Raw genomic sequence first — 19765 nt, 5'->3', positions numbered from 1 at the left:
CGTCTCAGCACTTTGGTATGAAGGATTTAAATGTGTTTATGGCAGCCTGCAGAGCTTCACCTGTTTTAATGAGCTGGAGAATATCAAAACAGGTTTTAAATACCCGGAGGGTAAACAACAACAGAGGCCGCGACCAGCACTTACACAAAAATCTGTTCAGAGCTGCGACATGAATGTTCTCTCTGAGCAGCGGCCTCGCCGCTCGGCGGGCGATGTCACCTACGCTCTGTTTATCTCTAATTAGACGAGTCTTCAGTGTGTCACACGATGCTCATGTGAAATTTCACGCTGGTGTACCATTAATCATACTTTTACTGCCTGGATCGGCTTCGTTTTAGGAGCTGTAGGCGTTCGAAACAGCAAATCAATGCACATTCTTCAAAGGGATTCCTGGGGAGTATTTTTTTGCCTTCACTGGGCAGGATACAGTAAAGGATCCGGATCCTGTCGGACGAGGAGGATCTCAGTATCAGTATCTGAACCAGGATGCTCACAAGTCAGTTATAATTCTAAAACATCGTAAAGTGAAAATAATGCCTCTGACTTCCTGTTTCAAACCTGAACAAGAGTTCATTTGCAACCACTCTTAAAATGAATAAACCAACATCAGTCTGATTGATTTTCCTTTGAAAAACAGAACAAAAACATGGTTCAGGGCCAATTAGAAGCTGAAAACCACAGCTGCAGCAGAGTAAACACATAAAAGAGTGTGAATCAACATGAAACGAACTAAACAAATAAACTGGGCTGTTAACAAACAGCACACGAGCAAATAAATATGACACGTAAAAGATGAGGTGTAATGGAGTGTGAAGCGGTGCAGGAAATCACCTCCTCCTCCTGAAGATGAGCAATAATGAGTTTTATTCATAGCGCACATTTAACCCGACGCAAACGATGAACGAGCACAACAAAGTCAACGAGCAGGAGGTCGAGTCGCTCCTGCTGATGCACCAGTGACAGATTTCAGCACCGCGGACAGCGACGTGCTCAGGAGGCGACTTCAGGACCACGGACAGCGACGGGCTCAGGAGGCCAATCAGGACCGCAGACAGCGACGTGCTCAGGAGGCGACTTCAGGACCACGGACAGCGACGGGCTCAGGAGGCCAATCAGGACCGCAGACAGCGACAGGCTCAGGAGGCGACTTCAGGACCGCAGACAGCGACGAGCTCAGAAGGCAACTTCAGGACCATGGACAGCGACGGGCTCAGGATGGGGACTTCAGGACCGCAGACAGCGACAGGCTCAGGAGGGCGACTTCAGCACTGTGGACAGCGGCAGAAAGCAGGCAGCAGCAGAGCCTTCACAGTGTTGATGGAGACGTGTCATAAAGATCACATGACCTTGTACTCCAGCAGCTCTGCATGGCCTCGCAGTCTGTGCACATAATGTGTTTCTACCTAATGAGGAAGAGTTGTGTGTTTTAGCGAAGCTAATGGAAAATGTGCGCTCACACTCTGCAGCTACGTTTGCTCAGTTCATTATGTTGGAAAATAAATGAGGAAAGTCATCAGCTTCACGCTTCACACAAAACATTCTGACTGTGCCATATTATTAGTTTATGAGCAGCACTTCTGGTTTGCCTGTTCTTCTATTTATTCTGTACAAAAGTCTTCCTCCAGTGAAACTGCACTTCAGTCAGAATAAGAATAACTGTTGGAGGCCTGGAAAGAAAAACGATGCAGAAAGACGATAAAAAGATGAGTCAGAAAAAGATTAATTCAAATTTTAATCACTTTGAAGCTTCTGAAGCCCATTAAAATTATCTTGTGACCCTCTGCAAAGATCCTGACCCCGACCCAGACCTCTGTAACACTCCAGCTACAAGATGAAGGCTGGACTCACTCCACTGATCCACACTTACCTCCTCTTCTTTTTTCTCCATACCTGAACACTTCAAAGCCAGTGCAGGCAGAGAGAAGAGCAGTAACTCTGCTCGCCGTGTTCCAGGCCTGAAGAGATGAAACCATCCAGGGTTTAGCCTGAGCAACAGCGTCGCTGCGGCTCGCAGGTTTGAAACTCGCGTCCTCTAACAGGAAGAAGCTGTGCTGAAGTTTTCTGCAGGAGTTTCTGTTATTGTCGAGGCGATGGAGTCAGTTTTTAAAATCTCTTTAGCTGTGACTTATGAACCTGCGTTTCCTCCAGTTCAGGCTGAGAGGAGGATGAGGAGGAGGAGGAGGAGGAGGAGGAGGAGGAGCAGCGATCAGGAGGAAGAATTCTAATTAAAATCCAACCTCCTGGTTTGTTTGCCCCCCCCACGACTCCTGCTGTCGCAAAATAAGAATCACTTAAACAAATAAGTAAATGGAGTAGACGAAAAAAATCATTACATGGAGCGTTTAAGTGCTGCTTCTGTGTGTGTGTGTGTGTGTGTGTGTGATGTGCACTAACATCATTGAAATGCCTGAAGCGTCGGGTGTTCTACAAAGTGTAAAGAAAATGGGATGCAGGAAATTTCCCACTGGCTGTCATTAATAAACACACACACGCACAAACCCACACACACACACACACACACACACACACACACGCACACACACACACACATTGATTGCCTGTGTCCTGGAAAAACATTTTTAACTCCTTTTTGTCTTTTTTGCCTTTTGCCGAATTCTGGAGGTGAAATCTTGAGAGCGCAATTAAAATTCCTGAAGTGAGTAATTCAGTTCCTGTTCGGCTGATTTCATCTCGTGTGACGAGCGTCATCGCGTGTGACGAGCGCGCTCACGGCGACTTTTACACACTGAATCACGTGATGACACGAACACTCTGAGAAAAGAACACGGATATCAGCTTTAAGCCTCACATGATTCATCGATCGCTGGCGGCTTTAGTCCATTTTAGAAGAAACGTCTCGACCAGCTCCATCAAAAGTGATCAGATACACCTCCACCTGCACCTCCACCTGCACTGCGCCTCTGAAGCATTCTGATTTACATGTTTTTGGATATTTAACACCCAGAAACACTCAGAATGTTCTGGTAACCCCGTTCCTGCACAAACCAAGCTGACTCTAACCATGACACAGGACGTTATCACACTGATTACACTCACAGGATGACAATGATGGCACCTGATGGTAGACGTAGCGCCACCTACAGCTTATCTTTAACTGACAAAATACAAAGAAGAAAGACAGTTAACCAGGTTACAAATCTAACCAGCCTTTAATAGTTTACCCCTCAAACAGACTGAGTCAGACAAAGACAAGAAGGAGGATATTTTATCAATTATATAACATACACACATAAATTAGTAAAATATAGGAATGTCTGAATGAACGATGTTTGATCATGCAGAAACCGCCTCTGTAATTTAGGCACAGCGCTCAGATGAAGTCAACGGCCTGGTAACACACACACCAGCTGACACACACAGGCTCACATGGTTGTTAAGGTGAGTTTCCACACCTGCGGCTTGTTCAGTGTAATTAGTGTCTCATTGAGTTTCTGAGCTCTTCAGAGACGTTTCGTCCGGAGCTGCACTGACTTAATGCTGAGCAACAGAACAATCGTTCAGGAGAGGGATCTAAAAAGAAACCCAGAGATTAGATGAAGCCAATCAGTCCTGTTAAAATGCTGATACAGAAGTGGAAAGTGAGGGGTTGTGTTGATGCAGACCAACAAAGGTTTCAGCCAAAACTGCCAGAAAATGTGGTCGTGATGCAAAGAACAAACTTCAGCTCGAATGCAGGCTGCTCTGCAGGGAGGTGCTGCAATACAGAAATGAACAAAAGTGAGCTGCAGGGTCGAGATCCTGCACAAAGCAGCACCGAGACGAGCCTTAGAACTTCTGGAACAAAGTCCTTTAGAGTGACGAGACCAACACCTCCTGTCCATCAGACGTGAACAAGAAGTCCACCGTCCTGACGGCGCAGCCTGGAGGTGGAGCTCTGATGTGTTGGAGTGTTTGAGCTACAGCAGCGCAGAGACGTCAGTCAGAGCTGATGGACAGACGACTGCAGGACGAGGGACACGCGTTGACAGTGATCCAGAACACAAGGCCAAGCGGGGCCTTCGGAGGCTACAGCAGAGACGAGAGGAGGTTCTGGACCACCACAGCCCGCTGACCTCAGGATGGCTGAGACACTGTGAGCAGATCTGATGCTAAACGAGGCTTTGTCGAATGATTCCTTTTATTCTGTGAATCCAATAGAAAAGAAATGTCGTCTGACTGATCACTCGTGTTTTTATAAGAATAATAAAAAATCTATTTATTCTGTTCTGTCTGAGTTTCTTTCAAACAATCCAGTTGTTCATGATGAGAGATTTTTACCCTTTGAAGAGACTCTGCTGTAAATCTTCTGTTCAGTCAGTGTAGATCTCTCAGTTTATCGCAGTTCCAGCAGTAAACAGCTGCACCAGCTTTTATACGCTAGCTGTCATCCCTGCTCCTCGTTTTAAAAAGCTGTCACCGGGTGTAGTATAATCTGTTTTTACATATTTCCCTGATTCATTTCATTGCACAGGTCTTAAACTGATCGCTGGTGCTTTTGTTGTTCAGAAGAGTGTCTTTAATTTGTATATGTGAACATTATTTTTAACAGAATGCTGTAAAGTGATGTGATTTAAGTTTTGTCTCGTATTATGTTCAATCAATAATTCATTAAAGGTTTTAAAACAGTTCTTAGAAAACATGTTCTAGAGCTTCATGATTCCACTTATTCCTCGTTCTCCACTGTTATAGCTGAGTTCTGCGCTAAAATTAGCATTTTCTAAAAATTACTCTGGGATGGAAGCGTAGCCACAGCACAGCTCTGCTTTGGTCTCCACCAGCTGCTGAGAAAAACATCTGGCTTCTTCAGGAGCTGGTTGCTCGCTGTGTCTGTGTGGTTTATCGGAGATCAAGAGGTCGTCACTTCTCTTCCCATCGAGGCCAAACCGTCGGGTTTTAGAGGTGAACAGACTCACAGAGGAAGCGGCGGCTGTTCATTTTGTACCGTTTCATTGCATCTTGTATCATAACAAAGAGGCCATGCTGGGAGTCAGCGAGCGGATCTGAACGCGTGAAATCAGGCTCACGATGTGAAGCAGAGCGCTTTCATGGCCATGTTCAAGGCTGAAGAAGCTGCTGCTGAGTGTGCCGAGACGGCTGGAAATGAAAAGTTTTTTCTCCTTTAGAGACCAAGGGTTTACTTCAGTGAGAGGAAGAGGAGCAGTGAGGCAGAGGACACATGAAAGGAAAACTCAACTGAGAAAAAATACTGAAAGTAAACCTTTGCACTCCTGCTAACAGGAAATGTGACAAAATATCGTAGAATAACAGCAGAGTATAATAGAGGAATATAATAGTGGAATATAATAGAGGAATATTATAGTGGAATATTATAGTGGAATATAATAGTGGTCTCAGATGTTTCAGAGAGGTCAGGAACCATGACAAAAGGTCCTTGTGTTAACTGCTACACTGTAAAAAATGAAAATGCCTCAAATATCGAACAGATTAGTGGCTGAAGAATATATTTAAAGGTGCTTAACCCTATAATGCCTGACCCAAGAAATAATGGACAGAAAATTACATTTTTTTTTAATTTGAAGACTTTATTTGGCCCTTTAACAATTTTTATTTTATTTTTTTTAAATTAGCAAATATGTTTTTTTGTTTGTATCGTTTTGAGCAAAGTTTTTACCATATGGTAATACAAAACGTTTCAGAAATGAATGTATCAAATATGATACCCACGGCATTATAGGGTTAAAGAAACCTTTTATGTGTGATGAGGTTGCTCAAAAATCTAATCAGGACAGTACCTAAAGAACTTAGCATTACACTAAAGGTGCTTTAAGTAATCCTGAGGATCCTGCAGGAACCTCTGAGCACCACAAGGGTTCGAGCCAGCACTTTTCTCCAGCTCACAGCTTCTGGAGGACCCCTTTTGAACCTGTGAGAGTCGTTGAGCACACTGGCGGGCTCCTTTTGAGAACCCTGGACTTCTCAAGGGTTACCTGATGGTCTGAGGTTCCTGTGATGTTCATGGCTGCACTGGTCTGCCGCTGAGCTTTCCTTCCTGCTTGTACTTTAATATTTCAGATTATTTAAGACAGTGAGTTTGTGCTTCATAAAAAAAACATTTTGAGATGATGTGCTGGAGGACAAAATGAGTCCGTCGTGCTCGTAGGCCTGTTTAACTGAGGAAGGCCGTCTCAGTACGTGACTTTTGCTTGTTTCCTGTAATATTGGCTGTATTTTTGTCTTCTTGGATTCTAGAAGAGTTCCTCTTCTACATGAATGTCCTCTTGGATCATGTGTTCGTTTGCATGTTGTTCCTCTCACATGTTCCCAGCTGTGAACTCTCAGACTCATGAACCAACGTGTCTCCACACCTGAAGCAAATATTGTCAAAATATCCAAACCCTCGACTGACGTTCCTCGTGTCTTTTTTAATTTCAAGGCACTTTGTGTGACGCATGTGGCACAAAATGTAACGTTTAATGTTTCATCAGCGTGATGAAGACTGTTGTCCTGCTTCTGAAGCTCCATCTGAAGTGCAGGACGCTGAGCGGAATACGAGAAGCAGGAGAGGAAGAGTGCGGAGATGAAGAGCAAGCAGCGGTGCAAGTGATGTGATGTGAAGTGTGCAGAACGACGGCAGCCAGAAAGTTGTCGGCTCAGTTCCCCCGAAACCAAACAGGAGCGAGCAGGCGAGACAGCCTGTGATAAACAAGCAGAGACGCCCCGCCGCCTCGCCTGCCGTCCCTCTGTCCGTCTCTCTGTATGTCTCTCTGTCATCTCTCTGTCTGTCCCTCTGTCCGTCTCTCTGTTTGTCTCTCTGTCCGTCACTCTGTCCCTCTCTCTGTCCGTCTCTCCGTCTGTCCCTCTGTCCGTCTCTCTGTTTGTCTCTCTGTCCGTCACTCTGTCCCTCTCTCTGTCCGTCTCTCTGTCTGTCCCTCTGTCCGTCTCTCTGTCCATCTCTCTGTTTGTCTCTCTGTCCGTTCCTCTGTCTGTCCCTCTGTTTGTCTCTCTGTTCGTCTCTTTGTTCGTCCCTCTGTTCGTGTTTCTGTCCCTCTCTCTGCTTGTCTCTCTGTCTGTCTCTCTGTCCGTCTCTCTGTCTGTCTCTCTGTTTGTCTCTCTGTTCGTCCCTCTGTCCGTCTCTCTGTTTGTCTCCCTCTTCGTCCCTCTGTCTGTCTCTCTGTCCGTCTCTCTGTTTTTCTCTCTGTTCGTGTCTCTTTGTCCTGGTGGAACAATGGCGGCCGTCTCTCTCTTGGACAATACAGGTGCTGCTTTTGTCCCTCTTTTGCCAGCTTGTCCTCCTTCTCTGTCTTCCTCCGTCTCTGCCCTGAAGCGTCACAGGAAGCAGAAGGCCACATTTTGGAAAGAGGGGGGGCTGGAAGTCAGGCCTAATGAGACCCTGCACATTTTATTTCTGACTAACATGATTTGGCACCGTGCCCTTATTCCAGACTAAACATCCCAAACTGACATGATTCAGGGGGTCGCGGACTTGCCCTGCCCCCCCTCCAGGGAGACGGGTTCAGTCCCTGCTGGGTCCTCCTGTATCAGACAGTCTCGTCTCATTTGAGGTCTAACAGGGAAGTCAGTGAATACAGTTACATCTCGACCAATAGCTGATCAATAACAACAGCGGGCGGTCCAATCAGAGCAGGAATAAGCCTCCTGGCACTGTGGAGTTGAATCCATTGTAGCCTTCGCTGTCCGCCACCAACCAAAATGCTTCGTTTTAGCAGTGGAGCCGATTTTCCCGCCACGTGAAGCTTTCTTCGTGCATCCATGACTGTGACATGTGACATTTATACATCGAAGCGCAAGAAATTCACACCAAAACACCAAAACCTGAAGCATTTGTGAGAAGGAACTTTCTATGTCAGATGCCCAAATTAGTTGTGTTAGTTTGTGATAATTAATTGAATAGTTGAATGCATGTCTGTAACTGTTGTCTCTCGATTATTAGCTAACTGTAAGCTAACTTTAGCGCTGCCGCTGAGCTCCATTAACCAACAGGTTCCAAACTGTTTGGTCTGTTGCCTGAAGGAGGTTGTCGTGAGGAACGTAAGGCCTGCTTCTGCCTGAAAAGACGAGTTCCTGGGGGAAAAGCTCTCGCACCATTCCTAAGGGATTGATTTTTATTTGCTGATAAAAGTGGTTCTCAAATGGATTTAATTCAATGCCGACAACTTGTGTGATTTTTGAATCAGGCAGCTTTCATTCAGTTGGACGAGAAAACTGTGAGATTAAAAAAAATGTTGCAGGAATCGATTGAATTCGTTCACATTTCTGTAGATTTACACAGATTGTCAGAGTGACAGAGGCTTCGTTCCAGATGTTGGCTGATGCTCAGCAGCACACAGAGGTGGATCTGATTGCAGGGACCGTGTGACCCGCCGTCCGCCGGCGGCTCTCTGAGCAGATGGCGTCTGTCTCTCTTTGATTGGCGTTGGATCCGACGCTCACCAGTTGTTTTGACTCATCGCGTGGCCTCGGATGACTCAGGACCATCCTCAGCTGCTCAGCGTTGGTGACATGTAGGAAACGTTTTGCCAAAGCACGAAGGAGAAGAAGCTCCGGGGATTACGACACAAAGCGTTTAACGAGTAGATTTCACTGTGTTCGGAGTGGACGCGTGGGTGGCTACAGACATGTTCCTCTGACAGTTACTATGGTTTCATACAGATGCAGATTACAGATCTGTGAACCAGGGACATGCTCTCGCTCCGCGTTGCTCGACTTTGCTTCACCTCCTCCTGCTCCTTCAGATAGTCACTTCCTGCTTGTCACCAGGGGAGAGGTGGCATCAGGGTTGTGCATGAAATCTCATTGAATAAACTAAAGAATTCAGTTTAATTAAAAACGATGCTAGTGCAGCTAAAAAAGTGATTGTTGAGTGTTTGAAAATGTGCAGAGGTTGTTAGTTTCATGCTCACAGTTAGAGAAGATCAATGCAACTCTCATGTCTGCGCACTCATTATGTATCTGAAGCCAGCAGCTGGTTAGCTTAGCACGAAGATTGGAAACGGGGAAAACTAGCCTGGGTTTATCCAAGAAATAGTGCCGAAAAACGTTTCAGACAGAGCCAGGCTAGCTTATTCTAAGCTAGCCAAACCATCGACCGTCTCTAGCCCCAAACTTAGCATCCAGACATGAGAGCAACAGCTTTTCATCAAAGCAAAGTGACTGAGCTGCAAAACTTCCCTGTCACAAGATGCTGCACCACAAATGTTAAGTGATGAGAGGAGCAGTTGTTTTAGCTGGGGTGATTGAAGACAGTTTCCAGATGGCCTGGGGGGTTTGTTTACTTATTTATTTATTGTCTCTGAGATGGACACGTCGATATAGTGATAAAGAGAAGAGCTGATTAAAGCTTCGTCGCTGTTTCGTAGAAGCAGCATCAGCAGTTCGATGCCGTCACACACCGCCAATCAGACGCCATCAGTGTCACAGATGTCACTTCCTGAAGGAAGCGGCAACACTAAACCGTCAAAAGTCAAACTTTATCAAGAAATGTGTTTTTTTTTTATCCCGACTGAACTTCCTGTCTTCTCCGCCTCCAGCCGACCTGCTGGTGAACACGCTGTGCCTGCCTTTCACCCTCGTCTACACTCTGCAGGGGGAGTGGAAGTTCGGCAGCACCCTCTGCTTCCTGCTGCCCTACGCCCAGGGGCTCGCCGTGCACGTCTCCACGGTGACGCTCAACGTCATCGCCCTGGACCGCCACAGGTGGGTGGGGCTTAAAGAGGAGGGGGGTGACTGATGCACACACTTAAAACGAGTTTAAGAGTCATTTTCACCCGAACGAAGCTTCTCTCAGGAAAAGAGGATTAAAGCGGTGATTCACATGCAAATGGCGCCCACTCTGCTGACGCCACAGCTCACCTCATGGCAGTTTGAGTGCAGCTGTTAAGAGAAGTAATGGCTCATTTGCATAATTTCAGCCTGTGTGACCCTGCCGACCTGAAGAGCTTCGTGTGGAGTTTTTTTTTTTAAACCGCATTCAGAAAATACTTGAATAAAGAATAAAGTTCTTAAAAACTACCAAACTTCTTTTGTAAACTTATCTGAGATATCTCTCACCTGTGTCCGCCACCTGTCGCCACTGTTTGTCTTTCACCTCCATGTGTCCGGGGAGCACAGACGGAAATCTGGTTCAAAGCAGCGCTCGGTGTTTTGGCAGATGGTTCCATTAAAAAAAGAACATTGTGAGATCTGAGCGTGCTGTGGTGCATTGTGGGACGACAGTGTCCATCAGTTATTCTAATATGCTTATTAGCTGTCTTGCCATGTACACGACACATGGAACTCAAAGGTGGAGACAGGTAGCTTAGCATAAAGACAGGAGGCAGGAGGAAACAGCTAGCCTAGTGTTGATTACTGAGCTCTAGAGGTGGATCTAAATAAAGACTCGTTCTGTCGTTGCCAAGAAGTTGCGGAGAGATTTTTGAGGGTTTGGTCTGGATGGGTTCGGTTCACACCAAACGTTGCTGTTTAATCATCAGCTGATGTTTAAGCTGCACTGATGAAATCTTCTGTTCCTTTGCTTCTGCTTGTTGTGGCCACTGTCAGCATGATTACTGCAGTAATTTGGCTAAAAGTGTAAGTGAGTGTGGTGACTCATCACACAAATCACTGTAGCATCACACAATCGGTGGGCGATTACTGTTAAAACGGGACACTTTCTGATAATTAGCAGCTTTCCGCCTCTGTGACCGTGAACCCGCTTACTGCAACATGCAGAAGACAAATGAAAGAGCAGTCACACACAGAATTAGTGTGTTGGAATAAAACAGAGGGTACTTGTTGTTAGATTTTTATAATCCTAACATGTGCGCATGTGGTGCCACGCCCACTTTTTTATGACATCGTGCCCATGTGACCTTTTTGTCCTCATCACGTGTCTGCAGGAATGCATAACCATTGGTTTTATGTTATTTTTGCGTGTTACGTGATAAATATTCACTGCGAAGCTCAACTGTCCCAATTTAACAAGACTCACCCCACATAAACTTTGTCCAAGACTCGAGAGGAGAGAAAAGTTGGACACTTTGGCCATTGCTCAGGTTTCCACATCAGCAGGGACCGTGAGACCAAACGCAGCTTTTGATCCAATCTGGACCCACTTGGCTCACATCTACTGAGCAAAAACGAAGCACGGTGTGCTGCCAGGCCATTTACTGCTCTGTCTCTGAATCTGTGAGTCAGCGTTCATGCTAACTGGAGGCCAGAGCTACAAACCTGGGAACCAGTATAATGAGTTTCTCCTCTGCATGTCAACACTGTTGTTGAATAAGCTGCAGCCGAGTTTTCAGAGTCTTTATTATGAGCCTGCTCCACCACCACTGGTCAGTCCACCACCAAAATATCTCAACAGCTGCCATGGACAGATGCTCAGAGGTCCTCATTAGCATGACTGTAAGCATGTTAGCATGCCACATTAGTGTTTAGCTATACAGCTACTCCCTCCTGCTTCCCTCCTGTCCTCTCAACAGCAAAACCAGTTTCTCTTCTTTGCTCTTGCGTTAGTTTTGGATGCTTGAGCAGCCGGGACGTTACCTGAGATCGAGATTTCCTTCACCAAATTGCAGCCGAGAGTAGCCGACACACAGGAGTCGCATTAAACATTTAGGAGATTCCCGACTGCGTGACTCTAACCTGCACTTCTCTGCTGCTGTTTTTTCACTGAGGTGTTAGCGTTCCTCCCACCCCCGCCGACTGTGCAGTTCATGTGAAAATGTTCACCATTCATTATTGATCTGCAAAAGCCGTTCCCCGCTCTCGTAAAAGTGTAAAGGTCGACTCGGACCTGCTGTGTGGAGTTGTGTAACGCGTGTGTGTGTGTGTGTGTGTTGGTTGTGTGCCTCAGGTGTATCGTGTACCACCTGGAGACCAGGATGCGTAAGGACGTGTGCTTCGGGGTGATCGCGTTGACCTGGGTGCTGAGCGCTGTGCTCGCCAGCCCTCTGGCCATCTTCAGAGAGTACGGCTCCTTCACGCTGGAGCCTGGACACTCCATACAGGTACACACACACACACACACACACACCTGTAACCAGGACACTCCACCGGGCGGGACGGCGTTGTGTTCCAGCTGCGTCGCGGTTTTGCTACAAACAAATGTTGATTCAAGCAGCTTTGACTCAAACAGATGTGATCTGTCATCTGGTCATGTCCCAAAATAGAAAACTTTTGGAGAGCTATTCAAAACGAGATGAATAAAATATTTGAGATAGTTATACCCTTAAATCCACTCAATATTGAATTGGGATTAGATCTGAATTATGGCTCTGGACATAAGTACATTCTTAGAGTTGCTCTTTATGCAGCACGCCTTACAGTATGACAGAAGTGGTCGGTTGAAGATCCTCCGGATATAAAAACTTGGTACGAGAAGTTAATGCACATTTTACCATTGGAGAGATTATCACATGAGACCGGTCCCAACTGTCCGTGTTTTTGAGAGAAGAATGGTCAGTGGTTGTTAGCATGGGAACTACAAATGTACCTCCCTAGGTGCGAAATTATTCTAGTTTATTAAAATAATATAAGGTTGTTATCATCATTGATTTGGTTTGTTCGGCTTGTCTGTTTATGTTTGACCTTTTTTTTCTCGCCTTGCAACTTTGGATCAGGTCTTATCGAGTTATATTTGTTTTCATAAATACTCTAGAATTATTACATTTTGATTCATGGGCTCCTGGCTGATCGCGCACTTATAGGTTTAGTCAGCGGGGGCGGGTCCGGGTATGGGAGCTGAACACGCACCAACTATAGTTGGTAAGGGTAGGTGAAGTTAGGTAGGCCTAGATAGTGTGGGTGGTTACCTGGGGCCTTGTGTGTGGTCACCTGGGGGCTTGTGTGTGGTTACCTGGGGGCTTGTGCGTGGTTACCTGGGGGCTTGTGTGTGGTTACCTGGGGGCTTGTGTGTGGTTACCTGGGGGCTTGTGATATTAGATAATATAATTGTTTATTTATTTATTTATTTTATTTTATTTGTGTTTGTCTCGTTGTTGGTATTGTATCATTAACTCCTTAACAAAAAGAAAAGTAAATTAAACAGATGTAATCTAATGTAAACGATACCACACGAAACTAATCAAAGCTTACATGTATTAACCTAAACCACACCTGTCCTGTCTCCCAGGTGTGCACGGAGAAGTGGCCAGGTAAAAACACGGACGGCACCATCTACAGCATCTCCATGCTGATCCTGCAGTACTTCCTGCCGCTGTCCATCATCTCCTTCGCCTACGCCCGCATCTGGTCCAAACTGCGCGGCCACGTCAGCCCGGCGGAGAGCGTCGGCAGCAGCGTCGCCGGTTCTGAGCGCCACCGCCGGCGCCGCAAAACCACCAAGATGCTGGTGACCATGGTGGTGGTGTTCGCCGTCAGCTGGCTGCCCTTCCACGCCTTCCAGCTCGCCACGGACATCGACAGCACGGTGCTGGACATGCGCGACTACCGCCTGCTCTACACCGTCTTTCACGTGGTCGCCATGTGCTCCACCTTCGCCAACCCTCTGCTGTATGGCTGGATGAACCGCAACTACCGCGCCGCCTTCCTCGCCGTCTTCAAGTGTCACAGGGGAGGGGAGAGGGGGAGGAGCGGCCGGCTGGACAGCATTCACCCTGTCGGAGGAGGAGGAGGAGGAGGAGGAGGAGGAGGGAGGGCAAAGAAGATAGTGCTTGAAACCCAGGATGTGGTGTCCACCCACTTGAACGCCACCGACGTGTGAAGGCCTGAGGAAGGTGGAAATGAAGAGGGTGATGGAGGTGGAGGGGGAGAGGTGACAAGAAAATGATGAGGCAGGAAATCTTTTGTTCCCAGACGACAACAGACGGGAAGAACAGGAGACGTGAGGGAGGACAGAAACGACGCAGTGAGAGGAAGGCGATGGAGGGATTAACGAGGTTTCTGAGGCCCAAAATAGAGGAGGAGGCGCAGACGAGCAGGGATTAGGAGGAGGAGATTGACAGGAGAGGAGAGGAGCTGCTGAATGACTGACCAATCGAGGAGCTCGTCGCGACCGAGGACCTCTGCGCTCGTTTGCGCACAAGAGTTTGTTCCCTGAACAAGAATCAGAGGCTCTGATTTACTGACGATAACGTCGCCCTTCAGTGCGAGTCGTGTCAATATAGGGCTTTACTCCATCTCCGTTCCACATGTGGAGCATTTAGCTTGTACATTTAACCCAGAGTGGCTTACAAAGGCGGCGCGAGGACACGACAGAGGCGGTGGGACTTCAGCGGCAGCTTCCTGTCCACGTTAAAAAAAGACAAACAAGACAAAAGTCTTGTCGGGTGAAAGAAAAGCCAGAAAAAAACACAGATTATTTAGCTCAGATGTAGCCGAGGAGGACGAGGATGCATGATGTAAGCTTTGTGAAATCTCAGACGCCCTTATGTTATGAAATTGTGTGTTTAATGTGGATTATCCTGGTGAGGTGGGCGTGACGCCGCAACTGAACGGGGAAATAGTTCAAAATACAAATGATGCTTTGTTTCTTTTCTTGTTTCATGCAGATGAAGGACAGACAGAAAAGAATGAGAGAGGACGGAGCGAGGGGAGGATCAGTGAGGAGGGGAACAGAAATGTGGGATAATGAGGCAGAAGAAAAAAGAGAGGGGGGGTTTTCAAAGGAACAGTGTGAAGCAGCAGAGGGATGAACCGTTCACACGAGTGGACACATGAAATGAAAGCTCCCATCGTTTGTTGTTCCTCTCTCGTCGGCATCAAAGCGGGAAGAAAGTAAATCGCGGTCGAGTCTGACACCTTTCAAATCGTCCCTCTCTGATCTGACTCCAGATCAGCTTGTCAAAGCCACGCGAGGGCCGAGCGGCGACATCCATCCGATTTAGTCGAGAGGTGACGTCAATCGGCACCGGATAATTAGACGTGAAAGAAGAGAGAATGTTCACACTGAAATAAAGCTCGATGCGTATATTCTTCATTCTCTTCCAAGGCTGTTTGATACCGAGAGACTCATTTCAAGTAGCTACCAAATGTAAAAATGATGTGTTTCATGTTCACACCTGGTGACCGCCGGGCTTTTATGGGCCTGAATGAGTCTCTCAGGCAGCTCTGACTCAGGCCTGCAGAAACAGAAAAACGAAGCATTGACCACGACCAGCAAAATAACTTAAAATTACTGTTTGTTATGTTAGCAGAAGCTAATGTAGCCTCTGCACGTGTGGAGTTATTCTACAGCTTTTACAGTCTAATGTGTACAACCGGTGGAGTTTCCCTTTAAATCGGCTCAGACTGAGATGAATTCATGCGTGATTTCAGTTCCCACCTGACTTCGTACAACAGCGAGCGAGCCAATCAGAAGGGACGTTTAGGAACATGTTTGAGTTCAGGTGTGTCCGGAAACGCTGCATTCGTTTAATGCTTCTATCTAAAGCACATGACAGTTTGGTCCTCAGTCACCAACTCGTGCAAAAGATTATTGATAACTGATTAACCCTCAATAAAGCCTTTACCTACGACTTATTAACCCTTCAGTGATGCCTCACAGGCGCTCTCCACCACAGAGACTAACTGACCCGTTAACTCAAGGTGTACGTACGCATCATCACAGGTTCAGCTTCTGCTTCCACTGCCCCCCCCCCCCCCCAAGACCCTCAGCGTGAAGTCGTCAGCGCTCAGGAGGCGGTCCTGATGTGTCCCATGAGGACACAGCAGTCGCAACAGAGGACGTGCAGTGTGGAGGGATGCATTTTGACTTGTGTTTTTAGAACCGCGTTCCAGAAGCGAGCGATAAGCAACACGACGACATTTTATTTCCTGTTCCGGACAGAAATGAATCACCTGCGACTTCACGATAGCGTCGGGTCGTTCGTTCCGCTGTGGGACAAACGACACTGCAGGACGTTTGTCTCGCCATTACCTTTCCGGTGACGTAGAACCAGAACGTTCCGGTTTGGAAAAACAAGGTGGAGCTTACATAGTGAAGCGGAGCTGTTGCTGAATAATGTTTCCAGTTCAACGCCAACGTCGCGTTGTCAGACGCCATCAGACATCGTCTTAGCCTTCGTGTCCCTCTCTCGTCTCGAGCTGCGTCACTACCTCCCACGATCCCTCTGTCCCCTCCCAGTGAACCTCACCGGCTGTTTATCTCCGTCCTCCTCTCAGCTCCTCTCCCCCCGTGAATGCATGCTTCAAAATGGTGTTTTCCTCTGAGGCTGAGCGGGAGCTGACGATCAGAAATGCCTGTATCGCTCCGGTATGACTCAAACATTCTCGACTGAAGCTGAGCTACACTCTCAGAAACCGAGCCTCTGACTGTCAGAGCAGCTGAAACGTTACTCTGCTCTCACACCTGATTGGTCCAGCTCAGACTTCAAACTTTTTCTCCGCAGATGACTTTAAGTGATTTTAGGAATTCGTTCTGTATGAAACCATAATGTGCTTTAGTTTCACGGCAGCGCCCCGGGGTTAAACGGGATGTTTTTACAGCTGACTTTTGAACAGTGCGATGCTTCAGCAGGTTAAATGATGGTTCAGAAACACAGTCAGCAGCTGGTTCACTCTGAATTCCCAAAGCTGTCCCACAATGCAATGCATGCGTCCGTCATCGTCCACTCTTGTCAACAGAGTTGGGACTCGGAGTTCATTTGTGTGTCCAGGCTCCTGAAGTTAGAGGTCTCATTCATTGGCGCACTTCTACAGCTCGGATGGACATGAAGAGGTTTGAGGTACGGATGCAGGAGAGTTTCAGGCCCGTCCGATCTGCAGAAGAGCTCCGGCTTTCAGGATGTCTACGATGGCACTTCGGATCCAGGACAAACACGTGGCTAACCAACTAATGATCGATTCATGTTAATTAATGTCTTCATGAACGTCACCTTTAAAGGTTTCTGTGCGTTTATTGGCAGAAAAGGAGCAAACAGGTGTTTGTTCTCTCATTCGTGCTGTTCTGATGTATTCTGATGAGGAGAACTCGGACGCTGCTCAACCCTTATCGAACATGAATGTAAACTTCTTTGAAACATGGCCGTCATGTTGTACCATTTTCTGTAAATACCAACTGTAACCAAGCACAATCTGTTGGCCTTTACCTCCGTCCAACAACAGATGTACTATTCAAGCACAAACCCGCCTCTGCATTCTTTCTTACTGTGTGTGTGTGTGTGTCTTTAGATATCTGTCAACATATCATTGAAAGTCTTCATGTGGTGCCACGGTGCATATATAAATATATATATATATAAATATTTATAAGTACATGTATATATGTATTTACATGTGTGTGTGTATACATATGTATACATACATACACACACACACACATATATATAAATATATATGTACATGTATATATGTATATACATGTGTGTGTATATATATGTATATATGCACACACACACACATGTATAGTTATACATACATATATATGTATACATACACACACACACATATATGTGTATATATATATGTATATATGTATATATGTGTATATATATATATAAATTATGTAAAAATCAAATGAACAGATCGATTTCATGGCAGGACACACAGTTCTTCTCTGTTTCTCAAGACAACAGATTTTCAATATGTTTACTGTTCACTGCATCATTTTGTTCTCTTAAATATACGTAAGTACCGTACTATGTAGACGATGTCTTCTCCAGCTTTACTGAAAGGACTAAAATGCATTAGCTGGGTCTCAGGAATGAGTCGAAATTTCTATTGAGCTCATCGTAACAAGGCCAAAATATAGATGTAATCCAAAATATACTCTCCATATTTCATTCAAAATGATTTTCATACACGAACGCTGAACAACCACAAAATCCAAGTAAATAATGTTTTCAGACGTTAATAAAGATCATTTTATATTAGTGTGAAAAGGCCAACACATGACACAGATACATACAACACGGGCATAGAGATCCAAGTCATGTGTATGTCTGAGCCTGTGTGTGTGTGTGTGTGTGTGCGTGTGTGTGTGTGTGTGTGTGCGTGTCAGGGTTAATTTGTATGGTTGTTGTTGCATTTCAGATCTAACTGCTGTATTCTCATCAGATCCTAATTAGCTGTTGGTGCGAATGTGCCGGTCTCCATGGCGACCGGAGTTTGGATAACTTTCTGTCTTGACACCGAATGCGTCGCACGAAGAGACCGAGAGTTCAAGTTTAGTTTGTTTTCCACCTGCGGCGGAAATGAATATTAATTCAGCAGCTGCGTTTTGTATTTTAAAAAAAGAGCTCGACCTCGTTTACATTTTATCTTCATTTATTTCTGTCGTCTCCAAATGTTTCACTGAACGAACAACACGACAGAACACGAGTCCGACCGTTCTGATCGATGGTTGTAGTTCGGTTCAGCAGCAGATGGCTCTCATCGGGCATTACTGAGCCTTCGTCTGCCTAATGATCAATTAAAAATGTCTTCTAATTGTTCAAAGGTTTTTGGGGGAATGAACATATCTTCATTTTCAGGAATTTTAAGATCAAACTCTTCAAATTGCATCTCTTTTACAGAAGTCATCTGCCGACATTCTCAACTCAACCTGTGTGATATTTTTCACAGTTTGAGGTTAAAATGTTGCGACAAAGCTCTCATTTATCTCCAGTGTGAGCAGCTTCAAATGACAGACAGAGCAAACTACGTTAATTTACTGATCATTCCATTTATCCAGAGGAAGTGGCATCTACCGCGATATTCCACAGAAAGCATTTGCCCCTCCAGCTGTGGTCCAGGTCAGCAGAAATATCAGCAACAGCTTTTCTCACCGAGGTGACCGCGGTTCAGCTGCAATCAGAGGCGCTCACTGTGCAGCACAGGACGTTTCTGGTTTATGAATAAATGCAGCAGCGGTGTTGTTCCCTCCATCCCCGCCTTTCTGAGTGGTGACATAGAAAATAAATGAGATATGATGGAAACAAACAACAACACGACCCAGTTACAATGACGTGCGTGATGACACGATAAGGAAACAGATTAGATTAGGGTATTCATGGTGTGTGTGTGTGTGTGTGTGTGTGTGTTTGTTTGAGAGGAAGTGATATGCACCTGTGGACAGAAGAAAAACACAGTGTTAATATTATAGTGATAATTAATATGTGACACAATAACAATATTTTTATTATAATAATTGAACTAAATTATATGATAATAATATAATGATGCTGTAATAATTATTATGTACAACAGGGGTGTCAAACTCATTTCAAATCACGGGCCACATATGGCCTTGGTGGATGTCAAGTGGGCCGGACCATTAGAATTATACCATACATGCTATAAATAACCAAAATATCATGTCTTTCATTTGTTTTGGTGTAAAGAAGCACAAGAACATTAGGAAAATTATGAAATTTAATGAACATTCCTTTTACAAAACATTTCATATTTCCTTAGACAAATGTGCAATTTACTTTTATCATTCACATATATGCATTGCAACTGATCCCACTGTTTCTACAAAGGCACAAAACCTTAACAATAAAAAAAATATATAGTAATGCATTTTAAGATTAAATGAGATTTATAAAGAAAGGAATTTTTAAACCATTTGCACATGTGCCTATAAAATCTATATTTAATCCCTGCCTACACCTTACAAACTAAGGAGAGTGCTGTTAAATGTGTAAAGAAGAAAGTATTCACATCTCCTGAATGTGTAAACTTCATACATGAAACGTACATACACATACAATACATACTGAAAATGTATGGAGTTGCATGAACAGTAGATTTCCACCATACTTTTATGTAGTGAAGCTGCTGACTAACATTAAATTGCCCATTTTTTAAATCACCACAGTAAGGATTCATATTCACAATGCTGTATTCTTCATTCTAAGGCAGC

General features: G+C 45.4%; 1 protein-coding gene across 1 annotated transcript in view; it reads left to right on the top strand.

Moving 5' to 3' along the window:
* npy2rl (neuropeptide Y receptor Y2, like) overlaps positions 1-13684 on the top strand; it is a 16457-nt gene extending 2773 nt beyond the window's left edge. Inside the window, exons 3-5 of the mRNA XM_041964801.1 lie at positions 9510-9675; positions 11816-11969; positions 13094-13684. Coding sequence (XP_041820735.1) covers positions 9510-9675; positions 11816-11969; positions 13094-13684 — 911 coding nt within the window. The remainder of the gene's footprint in view (positions 1-9509; positions 9676-11815; positions 11970-13093) is intronic.
* The last annotated feature ends 6081 nt before the right edge of the window (positions 13685-19765 follow it).

Source organism: Chelmon rostratus, chromosome 23 (assembly GCF_017976325.1).
Source record: "Chelmon rostratus isolate fCheRos1 chromosome 23, fCheRos1.pri, whole genome shotgun sequence".
In the NCBI taxonomy this organism is placed as follows: domain Eukaryota; kingdom Metazoa; phylum Chordata; class Actinopteri; order Chaetodontiformes; family Chaetodontidae; genus Chelmon; species Chelmon rostratus.
The sequence above is the reverse complement of the archived record's forward strand: the minus strand, read 5'-3'. Positions and strand labels throughout refer to the sequence as shown.